The sequence below is a fragment of the Emydura macquarii genome, unplaced genomic scaffold (genome assembly GCF_026122565.2).
Source record: "Emydura macquarii macquarii isolate MOO-44397 ecotype Brisbane River unplaced genomic scaffold, CSIRO-AGI_Emac_v2 contig_1790, whole genome shotgun sequence".
In the NCBI taxonomy this organism is placed as follows: Eukaryota; Metazoa; Chordata; order Testudines; family Chelidae; genus Emydura; species Emydura macquarii.
The window spans coordinates 24,697,419-24,715,901 of NW_027131927.1; the positions used below are offsets into that span (position 1 = coordinate 24,697,419).

The 18,483-nt window shown below is 42.0% G+C and overlaps 1 protein-coding gene across 7 annotated transcripts in view; it reads right to left on the bottom strand.

Moving 5' to 3' along the window:
- Nucleotides 1-18,483, bottom strand: part of FAM13A (family with sequence similarity 13 member A) — a 184,612-nt gene that overhangs the window by 8,055 nt on the left and 158,074 nt on the right. For 6 of the 7 annotated variants that reach the window (XM_067557168.1, XM_067557169.1, XM_067557166.1 and 3 more), the window contains 9 exons: nucleotides 16,686-16,899; nucleotides 15,107-15,245; nucleotides 14,058-14,139; nucleotides 13,709-13,929; nucleotides 11,891-11,974; nucleotides 7,706-7,801; nucleotides 5,955-6,038; nucleotides 784-980; nucleotides 384-485 (listed from right to left, as the gene is read on the bottom strand). In XM_067557168.1, the coding sequence (XP_067413269.1) occupies nucleotides 384-485; nucleotides 784-980; nucleotides 5,955-6,038; nucleotides 7,706-7,801; nucleotides 11,891-11,974; nucleotides 13,709-13,929; nucleotides 14,058-14,139; nucleotides 15,107-15,245; nucleotides 16,686-16,899 (1,219 nt within the window). The remainder of the gene's footprint in view (nucleotides 1-383; nucleotides 486-783; nucleotides 981-5,954; nucleotides 6,039-7,705; nucleotides 7,802-11,890; nucleotides 11,975-13,708; nucleotides 13,930-14,057; nucleotides 14,140-15,106; nucleotides 15,246-16,685; nucleotides 16,900-18,483) is intronic. The other variant, XM_067557172.1, reaches the window with a different exon arrangement.

The window sequence follows — 18,483 nt, forward strand, 5'->3', positions numbered from 1 at the left end:
TGAAAGGGGGCTTGGAACACTTGGGTTTTCATCTTGGCTCCATTGCTGTCTTAGGGCAAAATTTTCAAAAGTGCCAAAGTCACTTAGGAGCCTAACTCCTAAAAAAAAGACAATGGGATTTAGGTGCTTTTCAAAATTCACAGAATTTTTCACAGAATTAATGGAAAGACTCTCATTGACTTCAACAGGCTTTGGAACAGGTGCTCTGTATCCCAGCTTCCTAATAATACCGATCTACCTACCTCACCAATGGCTGGAAGAGGGAAACGAGGATTAATCTGGTGGCATACACAGGGTATGTTCCATTTTCAGAGCCTTTTGCACTCAGTAAGTATTACTAGCAGCAGTTATAGGGATAGTTGGATGAATTAGAAATGAATTACCTTCCGTTTTGTCGGAAAAAATTATCTTCAAAGTCTCTCAATTTTTTTCTGATCCGTTTTTTCTCTTCCCTGACTTCCTGGAGCTGCTCTAATAGTTCTGGCCTGTAGGGTTAAATTATAGAGATAAAAATTACATAGAAAATTAAAACAGGAATGGTATAGCAATTCTACAACAATATATGTAGCATAAGGAGCCAATCCTGCAAACGCTCCCCAACAAACTGACAACTCTTAAATGCAAGAATGTGAACAGTCCCATCACTAATTAGCAAAACAGCTAAGCATGTTTTTAATGTTAACCATGTGCTAAGGTTCCTCTGGCTTCAGTGAGATTTAAAGACATGCTGTAGTTTGCTGTATTCAGGCCTACACTTGGTATAATACAAGAAACATGACGTACATAGAAGCAGCATGGAGGTTAGAAAGCCCCATGTCCTGGCTACTCTTTGAAGGTATCTTATCATCCACTGGAGAAATGAAGCCATCGGCCTCCTCTTCTAGCTGATCCAAGAAACTTCGCACGCTGAAATCCGGTTTCTCGGTGACTGTGAAATCTTGTTTCACATTGCTGTCCTCATCAGAACCCTCCTCTTCCTCCTACAGAGAGAGAGAGAGCTCCCATAACAAGAGGTTACTACTACTCTCTGCAGACACAATCCATACATTATATTCTTCACCACAAATGCTGGGGTACAGATATGGAAAGAGGTGGATGGACAGAGCAAGCACCTTAATTGCTCTAAGATTTACAGTGCACTAAAATATCATTAGTAAACCTCCCCCACCACACACACACCCAACCCATTATTAGTAGAAACAGCCACCACAATTTCAGCTTTGTTAGTGAGACAAAGTGTGGCAGAATCACCATGATGAAAAAAATCAGAATTCTTGGCAGCATTCTCGATTAAGCTACAAGTTCTTCCAAACTTGACAACCATTAGATACAACATCTAAATGGTACCAGTGTTTTCTATATGTAACCTCCACAACTAAGCCCACCAGTGATTTAGTTGCGACAAATCAAGAAGCTGCCACATTAATTTGTATGAAACCTCTCCTGTTGTGGATGCCTCCCAAAGGCTTTATGGTGCTTGGCATGTTGCCAAAAACTTTTGCATATGGTGATAATACAACACAGAAAGGAACTTTTCAGAACCAGAGAGTTAAAGGATTGACTGGAGTTGTAACAAGGATTTAAAAAGAAAAGGTTTGTGATATTTCAGTCTAATGGATGAGTTAAAAAATTAGACAGTCAACCTTGATTAAACTGACAAAGTGGGTTTCTGCCCACGAAAGCTGATGCCCAAATAAATTTGTTAGTCTTTAAAGGTGCCACTGAACTCTTGTTGTTTTGCTTGATTAAACTATAACTCAGCTCAGCATTTCAATTATAAAACACAGGGGCTGATCAACTACAAAAACGCAGTTGTTGCTGACTTGATCTGTTACCAATTCTGTCCCCAGATGTATTGTTTGTTGACTGGAAAAATACAATACTAAAAATTAAAGTTGAAATACTTTAGCTAGTGTGCTTTCTTCAAGCTATGTCTGGGGACTCGGATAAGTGAAAGATCCCTTCGTTTACAGCTACATAATGTGGACGGCTCTGCACACCCAATTACACACCCATCCCCTGGTGCTCCCAAACGAGGAAGCCGTTCTGGTATTGAGTTATTTGTTCAGGACCTTGTTCAGGCTTTGAATCAGTTGGGCCCAGTCGTCCTCTCACTTCAAGCTAAATTGCTATAAGCCAGTTGTATGCCACAACATAGGTAGCAAGGGAATGAAACAGCAAATACGATAAAAAACAAATCACAGGATAGGGAAGAAATATTTTAAATAGGGACTGTCACACACTGGGATGAATCCTGATTCAGCAAGGTACTGAAGCACACGTCTAGCTTTAATAGGCTCCTGAGCAGTCCCAATGAAGTCTTGAAGTAAACTATATGTGCTAAAATACATTGCTGAACTGAGGCCAAAAAGAGCTATTTCCTTTGCCATTTCCCCTGCATTCTCTTTGCTAGTATTTCAATTATTTCTATAAGATCTTTCTCTCTTTCAAACCTAGGTCTCCTTCTGTTTGATTCAGTAAGGAAGCAACAGAGCCAGATTCAGAGCTTGTGTAGTCAGGTAGGAATCCACTGAGGTCACTGATGTGTAAATGAACAAGTGTACACCAGGTCTGGATTTGGCCCATAGTCTTGTGTTTATGATGTCAGTGGCCTTTCCCAGAGGAATGGAATGTGAAGCCACAGACTGAGAATTATGGCAGATGAAGCAAACACTGGGAAGGAAGGGAGAAACTCTGAATAAAAACAGAGAAACCTGAAAACATTTCAAGGAAAACAGCAGAGAACAAGTAAAAGATAAAGTGATGGTTGACTGATGATTAGATTTAAAAGTTTCTCTAGATACAGACCATGAGACAGCTTCACTACCAGTTATAACAGTTAGGCCAAAGAAGAATGATTGCCAGTGCCTTCAATTGTGTACTGTTTTCACACATCTCTTGCTGGCTAATGTAGAGAGCAGCGCATGGGTCTTTGTATCCAGGTACAGTGTGATGTGCATACTAGCCCTGAATGCTATGATGAAAGCAATGAAGAATGAAAAAGGGGACAACACCTCATGCTTAGATATCTGGGAGAGTTCTCTACTCTCCCTTGCTATACGTAGGTTAAAAGTACAGGTATTTTACCATGAAGGACTAAAGTGCATAACTTGTTATGAACTGTGTAACAAATTGTCCACAAGTCAGAGAAAATGATTTGGCATAACTTTAAATTTTAAAATGGATCACTGTCCCCTCCCCATGCAGAACCGTGTGAACTTTATAAGTTAATGAAGTCTATCATGGTGGCTGGTTCAAGTGGCTTGTTCCAGTTCTAGCTGCGCTGCATCCCCTGTCACAACTGCCGAGGACTAGTGTGATTCAAAAACATGCCAACGAGCTTTTGCCAAATGGAACCGGAGGGATGACAAGACACCATCAAACACAGCACAGAACTGTCATCTATCTGGGCCATTAGTGCCTCGCATTGCAGTTTATGGTCACAGATAATCTGCAAAGAATTCAGCTCCTTGAACTGAATGTAGCAAATCAGAAGACTCTTTGGTGAGAATTCAAATGGAAATGACTCCAACAGACATGTAGGAGCATGTTTTTAAATGGGCCTCGACCAGGCCTCTAATTTTGCCCCCACAATCAATTCACTTTGCAGCCTGTAACCACGTTATTATTTGCATATTGATTTGTAGTTATTTTTTCCTGTTTGCTGGCAATTATTTGAAGCCCTCGGCATCTTCAAACATTTTAAAATACAATTACAAATATAAAATTTTAAAACCAATACTGTAGTTCATCAGTTTTCCTAGTAAACAAACTTTCCAATGAATAGACTCCCACTCAAAAACTAAGACAGAGCCTCTATCCAAGTGCATTATAAAGTCCCAAATAAATCGCCCTACAATTTTCAGCCCCCAAACTCTCTAAATGCCTTTAAGAAAAATGAGCTCTGCAGCAACTAATCCTGTTTCTGCTGCGCCAACAAGGGAAGCAAATTCTAGAGGCAAGGACCCCTCATAGAGAACATGCTGCTGGCAGCCCCTCTAGTTATACAGAGGGAAGTGTAGCTGGAGCACCTCTGCAAGGGGAGATTCTATCAGCTGTGTCTTATTAAGGCTTAATAGGTTAACATCAGCTCCTGGAAGGCCCCCCAGAAATATGGGGGAAGCCAGCGTGGCTCTTGGAAGTACTGATGCTATCTGGTCCCTATATGACTCACTATTCAGTTGGTGGACTTCTGTCATCTCGTACTAGCTTGACATCTCCCAGGGCTCCCAATGTGCACTGCACTGCAGTGCGCTAGTCTTACAAGGACTCACAAGGGTCTGTCTACACTGCAATCAGAAGTGTGATTTAATCTAGCTAGAATAAGCAGCAAAAGAAGTGACACCGTGGCAGTGTGGGCTCTACAAACCTGCCTGGGACTTGGGCCTGGCTACTCTAGAAAATTAGATCGCTTTAACTATGTTAGTCAAGGGTGTGAAAAATCCATCCCCCGAGCAGCGCTGTAAAGCACAAGTTAAGTCTCCGTGTAGACAGCGCTAGGTTCACAGAAGAATTCTTTCATTGACCTACCTATGGCCTCCCAGGGAGGTGAATTACCTGCACCAACAGGAGAATCCCTCCCATCAGCGTAGGTAGTATCTACACTGAAGTGCTACAGAGACACAGCTCAGCGGCACACCTCTGGAGCATTTTAAGTGTAGACAAGTCCTTGGGCAGATAGCCTGTGCTGAAATCTACACCGCCACAGCATCACTGCTGCTGGTACTCATGCTGGCTGGATTAAAGCTAGCTCGGGAATGCCTACACATACTGCAATCGTACCTCCAATACAGACATATTCAGTCATGAATTATAGCAATAAGCGCTGAGTTAGGAAGAAACCACAGCACAAATTAGAGGACATTTAAAAACAATATGGCCCTTAATTCAGATTTGGTTCAACAATTATCTATTAAATAGTAAGAATAATTCACTGAGGGATAAGTAGCCATGTAAATACACAACCACTTAACATGTATTACATTGTAGTTTCACTTCAATTAATATGTACTTCATATAGGCAATTAATATTTAGCCTGCAATAATTATCTCAAATATAAATCAAAGAATATTTAGTTCATGGTATTGGTAGTATTACCCAATTTTCGATGGTTAACAGACAAATGGGTAGAGGGTGGAATGAAATCAGAATGCATTGCAGCACCTTTCTTTCATTCGTGCTGTGATGGTAATAAAAAGCATGCACATAATTGTGTCACTAAGTCTCTTGGGGCTGGCAATTAGTCTTTCTTGGATTAAAGTAATATGGACCAATTTCATCTCTGGTGAGTTAACTATTTAAGGCACATACAGTTAGGCAAGTAATGAATATGGCCGAATGGTTTCACATCAGTGCATAACATTGGGACATACCAACCCATAGCAGCACAGGGTGAAAAAGAAACCAACCAACCAAACCAGATCAAATATTCACTAACAGAACAAAGTTGTACTTATTCTGCTTTTAGAAGAGCAGTTTCAAACGTGTAAAATAAGAACTGAACACAGCCAGGAGATGAACACGTGTCGGTAAATTTCCGTAATCTATGTGTGTGAGACCCTATACATGTTCTGGAAAAGCGCAATGTAGCCATGGCATTGCGCAAAAGCCTCAGAGCTTTGGAGTGAGAAAAAACAGCAAAAGCTTGTGAGGATTATTCAAAAGAAAAAGAAAGCAAAGGTGCAACCAATAACTGTGAGGTTTTTACAAAGTAAAATACGTGTGGAGAGGAAAAACACCAAGCCAAAGAAATATCATAGGCTGATTTACAACAACAGACAGGAGGGATTTGTTCAAAACTTGCTAGGCTTAAGCAGCTAATCATTTTTTGGAGAGAGACTGCAAAGAATCATATTAATGAAAAAAAATCAAATCAATCAATCAATGTCTGTCACTGCTGGGAAGGGGAAACTGATGCAGACTGAGCAATTAGTTAGCAGCTGGAGGTCTTCACCTTTATCTCCTTGAAGAAGGAAGCTGTTTCGCCCTCGATAATTGGCTGCAGCAAAGGGCTTCTCCGCTTGCTGGAGGGGGAACCCTGTGATAGGTGTTAACAAGCAGGTTATATTTTGAACCCTTTCTCCTCCATCACCTATCCTCTTGCTCTCCTCTCATCTCCATGACTCTTTTAGCTCATCCAGACCATCCATCGTAAGAAAACTGCTTCTTAAAAAGAAAAAACTCCTGGCGAAAACCTTGAAGCAGAGAATTTTTTTTTTCAAGTTGTTGCTCAGCAATGAACATCAGTGCCATGTGTGTGCAAACAAAACTCTAGCGGTGCAGGAGCAGGAAAAGAAATGCTTTAAAGAAAACAACAACAAAAACCACCCCAAGCCCGAAGCCCATAGATGTATAACGACAACACGTAGCTCTCTGAAGCTACATTGTATACCCTGCAAAACTACCGGGCCGATTTTTGAAAATGAACCGAAGCCAGATTTTCAAAGCTCAGTTCCCAGTTAGGCACTTAATTGACATGGTCAGATTTTCAAAGGTGCTCTGCCCCTGTGAGGTCCCACTGTTCTCAGAGAGGTGAGGGGAGGGGAAGACATTCACTGATGTTCTCAATGGCAGCTGCTGAGTGCTGACTGAGTACTTTTGAATTTCATTTTGGAGCCTGAATGGGAACTGAGAATTTGGCTCTAAACTGCCAAGCTGTGGCTACTGGGTTGGATGGCTTTCTTGTACTCGCTAACCTTGCGTATCTAGTTCACACCGGGAGCTATTCACAATCGTGATTCCAGGAGTTTTTGGGTTTTTTCTAAATACAGCAGCACATAGCAAGAATGTCCAGAAAAGTGTGCTTGTCCGTGTGTCTGGCTGCTCTGAGTAACACTGCACCCATCTGTTTTTCTCAACAGATGCTCTGTTAAAACAGCTGCCAAGACACAAGAATGGCCTGGCAGTAGAGAAGGGGTAAAAGGATCATTCATGAAACAAAGAGCAGGCAGAAACCAATATAAACAGCTTACTTCTGCTGGCAGGGAGAAACGAGTGCGTGTATATGTTTTATAGTACAATAATTTTAGGGCCAGTGACAAGAGCAGTACCAGTTGTGTGACACAAGTAACCTCAAATCTGGGTCACTGAAGATAAAAACATGCACATGGCACTCATGATAACTGCCTTGCAGGACAGATATGTAGGATTCCGTGCCAGTGGTAGCAGCCCTGGCATCAGCTTAGAAAGCAGCAGCCACTGAAGCATTCTGCTAGTAAGAGCGGAGGATTGGGATGCCTGTCCTATCTTGTCCTCTCCCTAAGCCAAAGGAACAAACTGGGCAGTCTGGCTGCTGGTGTAGTTGGCCCTTCAGCAGCAAGATACAAGTCTCTATTCCTGCCATGGTCTCCAATGTAAGTGGCCAACACTGAGTCTATGATGTTGGCGGGGAAAGGAGGTGAGACCTTAGCCAAAAACAGTGTAGTGAAAAAACAAGAGCAACCCAATGGAAAGAGGAACACCACAAGGTGAAAAGTGCCCAACATCCATCTATGGACACTGGAGTCCTTGACCAGCTCTTCACTATTCCAGTTGCTTTGCTATCATTTACTTGCCGTCGTTCAGGTACTCAGTTCTTCAGTGACGAGAGAGGTCGGGCCTCTGAAACTGCGTGGGGATGCAGAGGTGTGATTCTCCTGTCCTCCTCCCTCCAAAAAGCTCCCTCACCAAACCAAAGCAGCCCCCCTAGAGAAGTGCTGTACTCACAATAACAGGGATGCTGTTGGCCCTGGAGAGGATCTGTTTGACCAAGCGGTACCTGTCATACAATGGCTTCATCACCTGGCGCTCATTTTTCGTTACCTGAAAACCAAGAAAGAACAGAACCATGAGGTTGACAGTAGATACTCCGGTCTGTAACATCCACCCCTCCATTTACCTGGGTTCAAAAAGAGTGATGCACTAATGGCAACGGCCCTGAGATTAGTATAGCGTGAACTCTGCCATACTGACCTGCCAGTGTAGCTTAACCCTGACCTGCTCTTCCAATCCTTGGCCTAAGCTAAGCACAGACTCCCAGCCACGTGATGCTTTTGTAATGTGGATAAACCGAACTTAAGACATTTAGGCTCAAACTAGTATTCATTTGTCCTCATCACAAAACCTCCACACACTTGACAGTCTGTGTCTGTGGCCACCTCTGCACTTGTGACCAAAAGCACAAGGCTCAAACCCACATTCTTGTGTCTAGGATCCTGGAACAGGGTGATATTTGTGATGTAGGAACAAGTGAAAGGAGCTGTGATGACCGAATGCCTTCCCTCAGAGGCTCTTCCTCAAGCATGCTGATCTACAGACCTTACGTAAATTGACATTGCAATGACTCTCCTCTGCACTTTCTCCCCTAAGCTGCCTTCAAGTTGTTAGCACAGAATTGCTCATTTTACTCTCCGGTTGATCTTCTGAAACAAAGCTAGGGAGTAAAACTCCCTTGTAATAACTGGGGAGAATGTAGGAGAGGAGAGGTGAAGATTTAAACCTATGCTAGCTAATAGTGAAGCTCTACAGAAATCGTCTGATTAAATGGGGTTCTGTATCTTTAATATCTCGTGAGTGAGGCTGGAAAACAGCAAGCAGAATATTCCACATGGCCATATAATTTATCCTTTTCCTTTTATTCACCAGTGTCTTACCCACATCCTAGGCCTGTCCTTCCATTATATGTTTGGTCTAATTTTAGATTAAATGCTAATGTTATTACATTCATTAGCTGGTGCAGTAAGAGTTGCTTCGGACACTGTGGACAATTGTCTGTAACTAGGTGATTTCAATGGCATTACAAAACTGGAGTAATGCAGTGGTGAATCAGGCTCATACCCTCCCTGTCTAGGCTATGTTGGGAGTGAAAGTGGAGAGAATATCCTGGCACTGCTTTGCTGTTGGACCATGCTGTCCTGAAGGGTTAGACAGTGACACGGAAAGGTGCCTGCTGAGGCAGAGAACCAAACCGTCAGTTAATGCCACTATGAAGAGGGCAAACATCCACGTTTTGTGAAGATAAATATATATATCTATATATATATATATATAGATATATATATATAAGGTTTGGACTGGGGAGACGAATCGCTTAGTGTGCTGAGAGCATCGAGGCTCCTTAACCATCAATGGAGGCTCTTCAAGATGTGTGGTCCCTAACTATATTCCATATTCCATAACTATATTCCATATTGCCATGAGCCGGAGTCTGGAAATGTTTAGTAAGCAGTGCCCGTTGGTCTACACATATGCAGATGTTCTTCTCATACTCCAGAGTACAAAGGGCAGTGCAGACTGACACCTCTCCTGTTCCTTTTCAAACTTGTCTGATTCACAGCAGTGGGGACTGGTGTTACAGGGGTCCCTGGAGAGAGAACTTGCAGACCCAGGTCAGCTGAGGGTCTAGTGTTCAGTGGATCTTTCCAGGAGTATGTCAGACCATCAGATGGGGTCCCAGCATTGACTCCCAGACAGAAATGTTGGATACTGCTCTGTAGGTATGTGGGGTGGAGCTAGAGCTGGTACTGGCAGGTCCTACTTCCTTCACACCTTTCCTTCTTAGAAGGCTTATGTGGGCCTAATTCTTTAGGACCTGCATGAAAGGACTCAGCAGACGTTGAATGAGATGAGGGATCCTTTTTCTCAGAGGCAGATCTGGATGGCGATCTGTCAGTGTGCCTATGTTCATGTCCCCTACTTTTGTGAGAAGGTTTCTTAGGCATAAGAATTGTTGCCTTATCACTGGGGCTCGTGCTTGGGCTGTGTGTGGGAGGGGGGTCCCCCCAGCCTGGATCCAAATGGGAACTCATGACATGATCCATAGGGTGTGTCCACAGACAGAGCTCTTGCCCCTCATGAGTTCGGGGAAGGAAAGAGTGGCAGATGTTGCACTTGGTGGCAATGTGAGCTTAACCCAGGCAATAAAGGCAGCACTTGTGGTTGTCACTGACAGAGAAGGAATGGCGTGAGAAGACATAGTTTTTGATTCCCAGAACTGTTGGCATAGTCCCTGTTCAGCACAAGAAGCTCGCTGAAGCAGGGAGAACTAAACTAATTATGCTAACTATAAAAAACGCTAAAATACTAAACTATTAAAACTATTTACAAATGGTATTGTAGGTCTCACAGGAAAGAAAGATTGAACCAGACAAGGAAGGTTCTGACTCAGACCATGTGGCAATAAGAAGGAACTGGAGGCACTGGTCTGTACTGTAGTTTGCATTTTTGGTTTGCAGCATAAGAACAACTGCGCATGTTCAGATCAACTGACACTGCTCACTAAAAATGTACAGACTCAGGCACATGGTGCACATGTGGAATCATGTGGAATTCACATAGGGACCATCACGCAAAGAAGAATAGAAAAATGCATGCCAGACTTCACAGAGTCCGAACCCCACTAGGAATGGAATGACACAAAACTACAAATTTAAGCATCTGGGTACACATCTGGGCCTGATTCAGTATTGTGGATTTAAACAAGCAGAACTCTATTCATTTCATCAGAGAGCAGGACTCTTAATGAAATACTGCTCTCGGGGCAGACTGTTTTACTGTGTAACTATAAATAATGTCAACAAAACCTGAGCATATTTTGGGAGAACGTCAAACATGAAAAATCTGCTGGCATAAGAGAGCCTTTGATCAAAATTTCAGGCCCAAGCCATGTGGCATATAGCAGCTAGTGAAGAACAAACCATTTCTTGCTTTGTTAGAGGGGCTCTAGGAATTCTGCAGAAATAGACTCCCAGGCTTAACTACAGCTGTTCTGTTTCTACTTCTGCAGGTTCACCTGACACCGATGCAGAAGATCCAGTTATACAATAAATCCATGTTCCACTGGTTTTGTTGTTTCGTTAAATGTCTTTTTTTTTTTTTAAAAAAGAGACTCAACTATCCACCTCATTCTAGAGTTCTCAGTTCTTTTCCACTGCAGCAATGCCAGTAGCTGGAAACAGGAAAGATGGTCAGCTGCAGTCTCCTTTGTTACAAGGTTCAGTTTTGCTGGGTTGTAAAAGTAGCTCATTAAAAAAATTAAAAAGCAGTTATGCTAATAAAAAACAAAGAAAAAAATGTCATTTTAACAGTAGACCAGATTCTGCCCTCAATGCTGGTTTTACATGGGTGTGCATTCATTAACTTAAATGAGGGATTACACCTGATTTACCTCACTGTCAGAGCAGAATCAAGACTCAGAGAGAAGACAGGAAAGATAAATTACTTCTCTGGAGTGGTTTTGTTGCCATGCCGTAAACAATAATAAAACTCTATTACCTAGATGGCCAAGAGTAGGCAGTAATAATCAGGTGGAGGAAAGTAAAATAAATAATTTTAGAACAATGGTCTGAGAAGCAAATATTTCAGGTATGAGGGAAAGGAAGGGAACAGGGACTCCAACGCATCAGCACACTGAAGGGGAAAGAGAATTTGTCAACTGCAATGCCACAGTACTCCTGGCAACGCCCATCTTGCTGAAAGGTGGCATCTTCTGTTATGTTGCCAAGTAAGTGAGGTGGAACTAGAAAACTAGAATTTACCAGAGGTGAGTGCTGTTTAAATGATTGTTTCATCAGTCTCAAAAAAGAGCCAAACAAATTTTACTCTCTCTCATACCATCAACATCGCAAATGAGTTTCTCTTTACAGCCTCCACCAGTGCAAGGCAGTGATGCCAATCATGATTAAGAGCCTGTAGCTCTGATATACACTAAAACTAGCAGTTAATGCAGGGCTAAAAGCACTTCTCACCAGAGGAGCGTTCTGAACGCTCCACTGAGCAAAGGGGCTGGGACTGTCTTAACAAAATCATGGTGTTTTTTTCCCACCGGCATGGGTGGTTAGTATACTTTTAAGGTGGTGGGAGGTTAATTACCACAAGTGAAGCCAATTCAAACATGAGTGCTGCTGTACATACCGGTCTTCCATGAATGCTTTCATAATACAAGAGTGCTTTCTGAAGAGCCACTTTCTCAGCTGCTATCTGATCTCTAGTCATGTCCTATACAAAAGACGGAGGGCGGGGGAAGAGAAAAAAAGTTATATTTCTACACTCATAAAACACTGAGCTGTAGCTTTATCTGCATTCATACTGTAGTTTAAAAGAGTAAGCCACATTATTTTGGAATAAAGCCTGCAATACTTGCTACTACTTCCTTGAATCCCTTATCCTGTGACGCATTTTAAAAAACCATTACCATAAGGGGGCCCACGTTATGTGCTATGGAAACAGATTACAACTAAGTGACATTCAGATTTGAGAGGTAAGTGCTGTGTGTTCATCAAGGAGATTAATTAGTTTTTAATGGTACTCTGAAGATATAAAGTGCTACATAATGTTAAGGCTTATTATTTTATCTGTTGTAAGAGGACATAGTAGTGCAAGTCTTGCTACAAGACATTTGCCCTTGGAATCCAACATCATATATTCTCCTGTCCCATTACTACACTAAATATTACAGTAGGCCCCCACAGAATGACCAGACACTTTTGAAATCTCTCAACTTGCAGTTTTTTCTCCTGCCAATTCAAAGCATTGAGATAATTCTATTTTCACCTTTTATACAAAATATTTGACAGGGAATACATTTTTATTTTTCAAAAAAGATTTTGCTTAGTTGACATGTCAGTGAACTCAAGGCCTTAATGTACAAGGTTATGAACGTTTCAGGAACTAGCTACTTAAGACAGAGACCGCCTCTCTGCCAATCACCTTCAGAGACAACCATGTAGCTAAGAGGGCCTGATTTGAAACTCTTAAGAGTGGAGATAAAGTGTCCTCAGATAAGGCTGTTCAACTTTGAACAAGTTACCAGGAAAGATAAGACTAAGTCAAAGCATGCCCATCTTCAGAAAGTGTGAAAAGACCCACATAATTTGCCTAAGCCTTCCCGTCATAACGTAAGATAGAGAAACCCAAACATGGTTGGAGAGGGAGATACCCACAAACAAAAGCACATCAAACACTTCTTGGAACCTGTGAGAGGCAAAGAACAGAATCCACTATCCACAATTTAAATGATCAATTCCATACTTAGATCCTATGGTGAGAGATGCTACAGAAAAACGAGAGAGAGAGAGAGAGAGAGAGAGAGAGAACTAAGCAAGACTAACGTAGTATTATAACTAAAGGTTATGTAACAAAAATTGATGCTTCAGTGAAAAAGTCAAAACTACTTTAAAATGTTTTATATTATACATATATCAATACCATTAGATTCTAAACTCAGCAGTTTTCAAGCTCCTGCATGGACTACAGAAGCTATCATATGACTGTGCATTTCAGCATGGTTCTCAATCATGGGTACGCGTACCACTGGGGGTACACAGCGGCCTTCCAGGAGGTACATCAACTCATCTAGGTATTTGCCTAGTTTTACAACAGGCTATATAAAAAGCACTAGTGAAGTCAGTACAAACTAAAATTTCATACAGACAATGACTTGTTTATACTGCTCTGATGTAGGTACAATATTTATATTCCAATCAACTTATATTATAAATTATATGGTAAAAATAAGAAAGTAATCAACTCTTCAGTAGTAGTGTGCTGTGACACTTTTGTATTTTTATGCCTTTTTGTAAGCAAGTAGTTTTTAAGTGAGGTGAAACTTGGGATACGCAAGACAAATTAGACTCCTGAAAGGGGTACAGTAGTCTGGAAAGGTTGAGAACCACTGCATTACAGAACTGTATTTAAAGTCCTGACACCAAATCTGATCAGCATGCATTGTACCTTAATGTCCTCAGGCCGATTCGTCTCTGTTCGTTTTTCTTGCAGCTTTTTCTGGATGGACTCTAGGGTCACCTCTACCATGGGTTTTGCAGATTTATCTGACAGATCTTGCTTCTTGTCATCCTCCTTTTCAAGCTGAGACCCAAAGCTCTTGGGGAGTGTGTTGCTTCGCTGGCGCGTTACAGGAGCCAGATCCTCTTCTGATATCTTTAGTTTTGACTCTAGGTGGATTTTTTTGGGATGGGGATGGAAAAACAGAATATTTTCAGTTACTAGGTAACAGCTCCATGTAGCATCTCAAGATAGGTCAAAGCCTATTCTAGGTCATTTTGCACTGCCAGCTACTCACCTTTAAGCTGCTTCCGGAATTTTGCAAGTTCATTTGTCCATTTCAGCACCTCTGGGTTGGCTGCTTTGTCACTGTGGGAAGGCTGGAAGAAAAGAACAGAAATCCACACTGAAATCGTTCTGAAGGGTGTGGGGAGAGAACCTCAGACCAAGGTCTCTATAAACAGGTTTACACTCTACTGAACTTCTGCTTTCCAATCACATTTCTATTTATTAACTCTCTCTGTGGCTTGGGGCAACTTTCTCAAAACTTCCTGCCTCAGTTTCTCCTTCTGTAAAACATGGATAACTCTCATGCAGGGCCGTTGCAAGGGTTAATTCATGTTTGTAAAGCACTCAGAAGATGGAAAGTGCTAAATATTATATTGTAAAGGAGAAATACTGAAGCATCCCTGCCATCTGCACCAGCTGAGATGACCCAACCCAAGTCAGGAAGGAACTCTTCCCATCTGATGCCATATTTTCCTAACGCAGACAAGACTCTTTCAGCACTAACCTTTGCAGTTTAGATTACTAGCAAATGTGGATGCAGGTAAATCTTTTCTCCCTTAAAAAGCTTCCTGTGCCTCAGAAGTGAATGTCAGCAGTGACTGGAGTACAATACAGTGTGCAGGGAACCAGAGTCAAGAAGCACATTTCCCCTCCCCACTTCATACATGAGTACCCTGGAGTTACTGCTTTCCCCAGAGTGAGAACCTCCCTAAAACAAGATGTGCATCTGTGCATCCCATCAGCCCAATTGTAAATAAATAAAAGGCTTAATTTAGCTATTCTCACATACACACAATACCAGCTTTGGGCATATTTATTAAACAGGTAATACAAATCCTAGTAGTTTATTAGATTATTTCCTGCATGCACTTCCAGTACCTAATGCTTCGGAAGGGAATTCACTTGGCCATGCTAACACATGAATACATGCTTTCCACTCATTGCGTGGCAGCTCCACTTCCCTCTTTTTCCAGGTACTAGGCCTGCGGCTGAAAATCTGCCCAAGACCTTGATAACATGGGTCCTATCCATTTTCTTACTCAGACATGAAGAACTTACTCTGTATTTCCTTTCCTCCTCAAATCTGTCCTCAAACTTCCTGATCTTTTTCTTAAGCCCCTGAATTCTCCGTGTTAGCTGTGCAGGCGTCAGATCTTCTCTGTCATCTTCACAAGATCCTAAAGAAGAACTCCGCCTCCTGTTGGGAGCACAAAATGCAGTTACATCCTATGCAAGCAGCCAGCATACATCTGCATGCACAGAGGGTCAATTACACCTGACTGTAAGTACATTCAACTCCCTTGTAGATCATGAAATCCAATTCAAGCATGATATAATTGGTGGTTAATGGGCCAGTGTCCAGAAGCAGTGAGACCAAGAGATGGGGTTTCACAGAAGATTGAACGTGAGTATGTTGACTACAATTCAGAAGATGCTAAGCAGGGAATTTAGGAGAAAGCAGGCACACCAACTTGCTCTCTAAAATGAGGTACAGGACCTGAAGATTAGCTAGCCAACTTCAGAGACATGATGGAGAACTGGCCATCCCTCTAAAAGACATTTAAAATATTTAAAAAAAAAGGGTGGGGGGGAGGCTAGAGTGAGTGAGGAAACCAGGCTTCCTGAGTGGGTGGGAAGTTTGGGGAGGCTGAGAGGGAGGTGGGGGAATATTCTCATATTATTCATTGTCCAGAGTTCAAACATTTCCCAAAGAGAAGGATCTCTGAATAAAAACACCTGAATGTCAATCATGAGTCACTCCTGCATCACTACTTCCTGAGTACTTCATAGTTCTGGAGTGGTTCAAGTTACTCAACTTTTGGCCCTTGTGCTAAAACAAGAGTAACACCATCTGGGAGGGCTACAACTGGGCCAAAATGTATAGCTTGTTCTGTGGCATTGTTCAGACTGAATTTAAATACATATGTATGCCCTGGAACTGGTGGTTTAAAAAAAAGGGGGGAAGGTCTACATTTGTTTTGCCAGAACTTCCCCCAAATCTATCATACTCCCAGGTACAAATGATTTCCATTTTAAAAAAATGATTCTGATCTCAGACGATATTTCAGTGGGAGAAAGTTTATATGGCCAAATTATAAAACCCCTAAAATACATATTTACTAATATATAGGATATCACAACAGTTTTCACTGCACTACTACCTTGTCATAAGTAGCACGTAAAGTGCTTTTTATCTGAGGATGACCTCAAAGCCTTTTACACTGGAGAGTAAGTACCATTATTCCCATGTCATAGATGAAGAAACTTGGGGCACACAAAGTTAAGTGATTTTTCCAAAGTCACACAGAGAGTCAGTGGCAGAGCTGGGAATCCAATCAGGTGTCCACTGCATCACATTGCCTCTCTTTAATGACAGACATGCAGTGGAAAGATGTGATAGCCTCCTTATTATGATAAAAGTATCCTGGGTATCAATGGAAGCCATCACAGCCACCAGAAAGTATTACAATAGAAAAGGGGGAGGCTTCTGTTGGTGGGGAACACTAGCCTAATCCAAAACACAAGGTTATTTTATTAAATGAGATGCTGCTCATTACCACTCTGCCGTCTTTTGTTATTGGGCGATGCTGGGAGCAAGCCCTGCAGCTCAAATGGCAGTTCTGAAATCACCACTTACCTCATGAATGAATGGGAGTTAGGAGGAGAGGGAGGCACTTCTGTATCATCCAGGTACTGCTGGCTTTGCCCATAGGCATAGAAACGAGGGGACAACATTGGATCGCTGTCCTCATCCAGAAGCTGGCGAATTAGACCTCCGGCCTGTGGGGAGAGGCGAGCTTCGCTGGAGTCTAAACCATCTCGTTGCCAGGAGGAGAAAGCTGGGACGGGCTCTGGAAATAACAATTGAAACCACGCAATGAAAGTGAGCTTTAATATTCCTTATTCTAAATGCATTCAATGATCACCACAGACATGGGCCTGTTTTTAAAACCATATTCTCAACTCTTCCCCCATGTTAGAGCTAGAGGGCTTGATTCTTCCCTATCTCGTACCGGGGTCATCATTTACATGTGCGCAAAGTGAGTGCTGAAGGAGTGTAAAATGCTACCAGATCAGAATGGGAGCACTCTGCACAGGTCTAAATGACTATACAAGGTGCCAGCCACAGGAGAACTAGGCCCTAAAATCTGGCCAGTCACCAATGCTTACTGATCCAAATAGACACTAAGCCTGACAGCACCTTCCCCCTTTAATGTCCAGACCATGTCCTTTGGAGCTGAAACTTAACAGACTAGAATATATTCAAGTATAAAGGAGGTAACTCAGGGCTGCAGAACAGTACACACAGAAGGAATCAGTTGACTCACAAGATGTGGAATGCCATAAAATGATTAGCAGGGTGATCACATTGCTATAATCCCTCCTCCGTCCTGCCCCAATTTATCCTCTCCCTGCTTTATGATTCCCTCAGTTGCTGTATCATGACTGAATGTTGATTTTTATTTCATGAGGGTCTGGGTCCATATGTTACTACTTTATTTTGTGGATTGCCTAGTCTACTACAGCTGTAAAAGTGTTAACAACAATAAATCATCTGGGCTCAATTATTCTAACATAAAAGACACCAGGAGCCATCCAGTGTCTCTCACACTGGCACTGTTAATAAATCTCCTATCCACGGGTTGAATTAATCGGTTAACGGTAAAACTAACAATATGTGAAAAGACTGGGGGTGTGAGAAAGGGAAATCCGTTTTGGAAATGCTGATTAGCATACTGGAACAAACTGAAAAGAATCATCTCAATCTTGTGATCATTCCATCCAGATGCCATAAGGGTTCTGATATTCTGTGTTCAGATAGTTTACTAAGCCGGTTTGCATGCTCCTACTTAGCACCGTAAGATTAGACAATCTAAGAGCTGTGCTTTGAACTTGTAATTCTAACATTCTGGAGTCAAAGAATAAAAAAAGTTAGAAAAAACATCAAATAAAAACCTTCTTGAGTGGAAGCTGAATCATTGGAAAGGGCCTTATAACAGCTGTAGCATCATCTGCTTCCTGGGGAATATAGGATCGGATCCTGATCTTATACCAATGAGAGAGATCAGGACTTTTTATTTTGTAATTTTAGAAAAATATAGCACTTCCATTTACTGCATAATTTTACATTTCTGTATTCCTGTCTTCTTGTAAAATCACCATATGGCCGAACAGGTTTAAGATACTCCACTTTCCTCTGCATTATTGAATGCATGGGAATACTCAATTCGGTACTAATCGGGGTGTAAAGTGTTTTACGCTATCTATGCATCAAAGCCTAGATGTAGCCTCACTGGCATGGGAGTACAAATGGCACTCCTCTGCCTCAAGGACTGATGTTGTCCCCAGAAAGTTAAGTCACTCCTGAAGGAATGGTAGGTGGTATTCGTACAATGGCCCTTCTTTGGGGTTCTGAGATGAAAGAGGCAAACTTT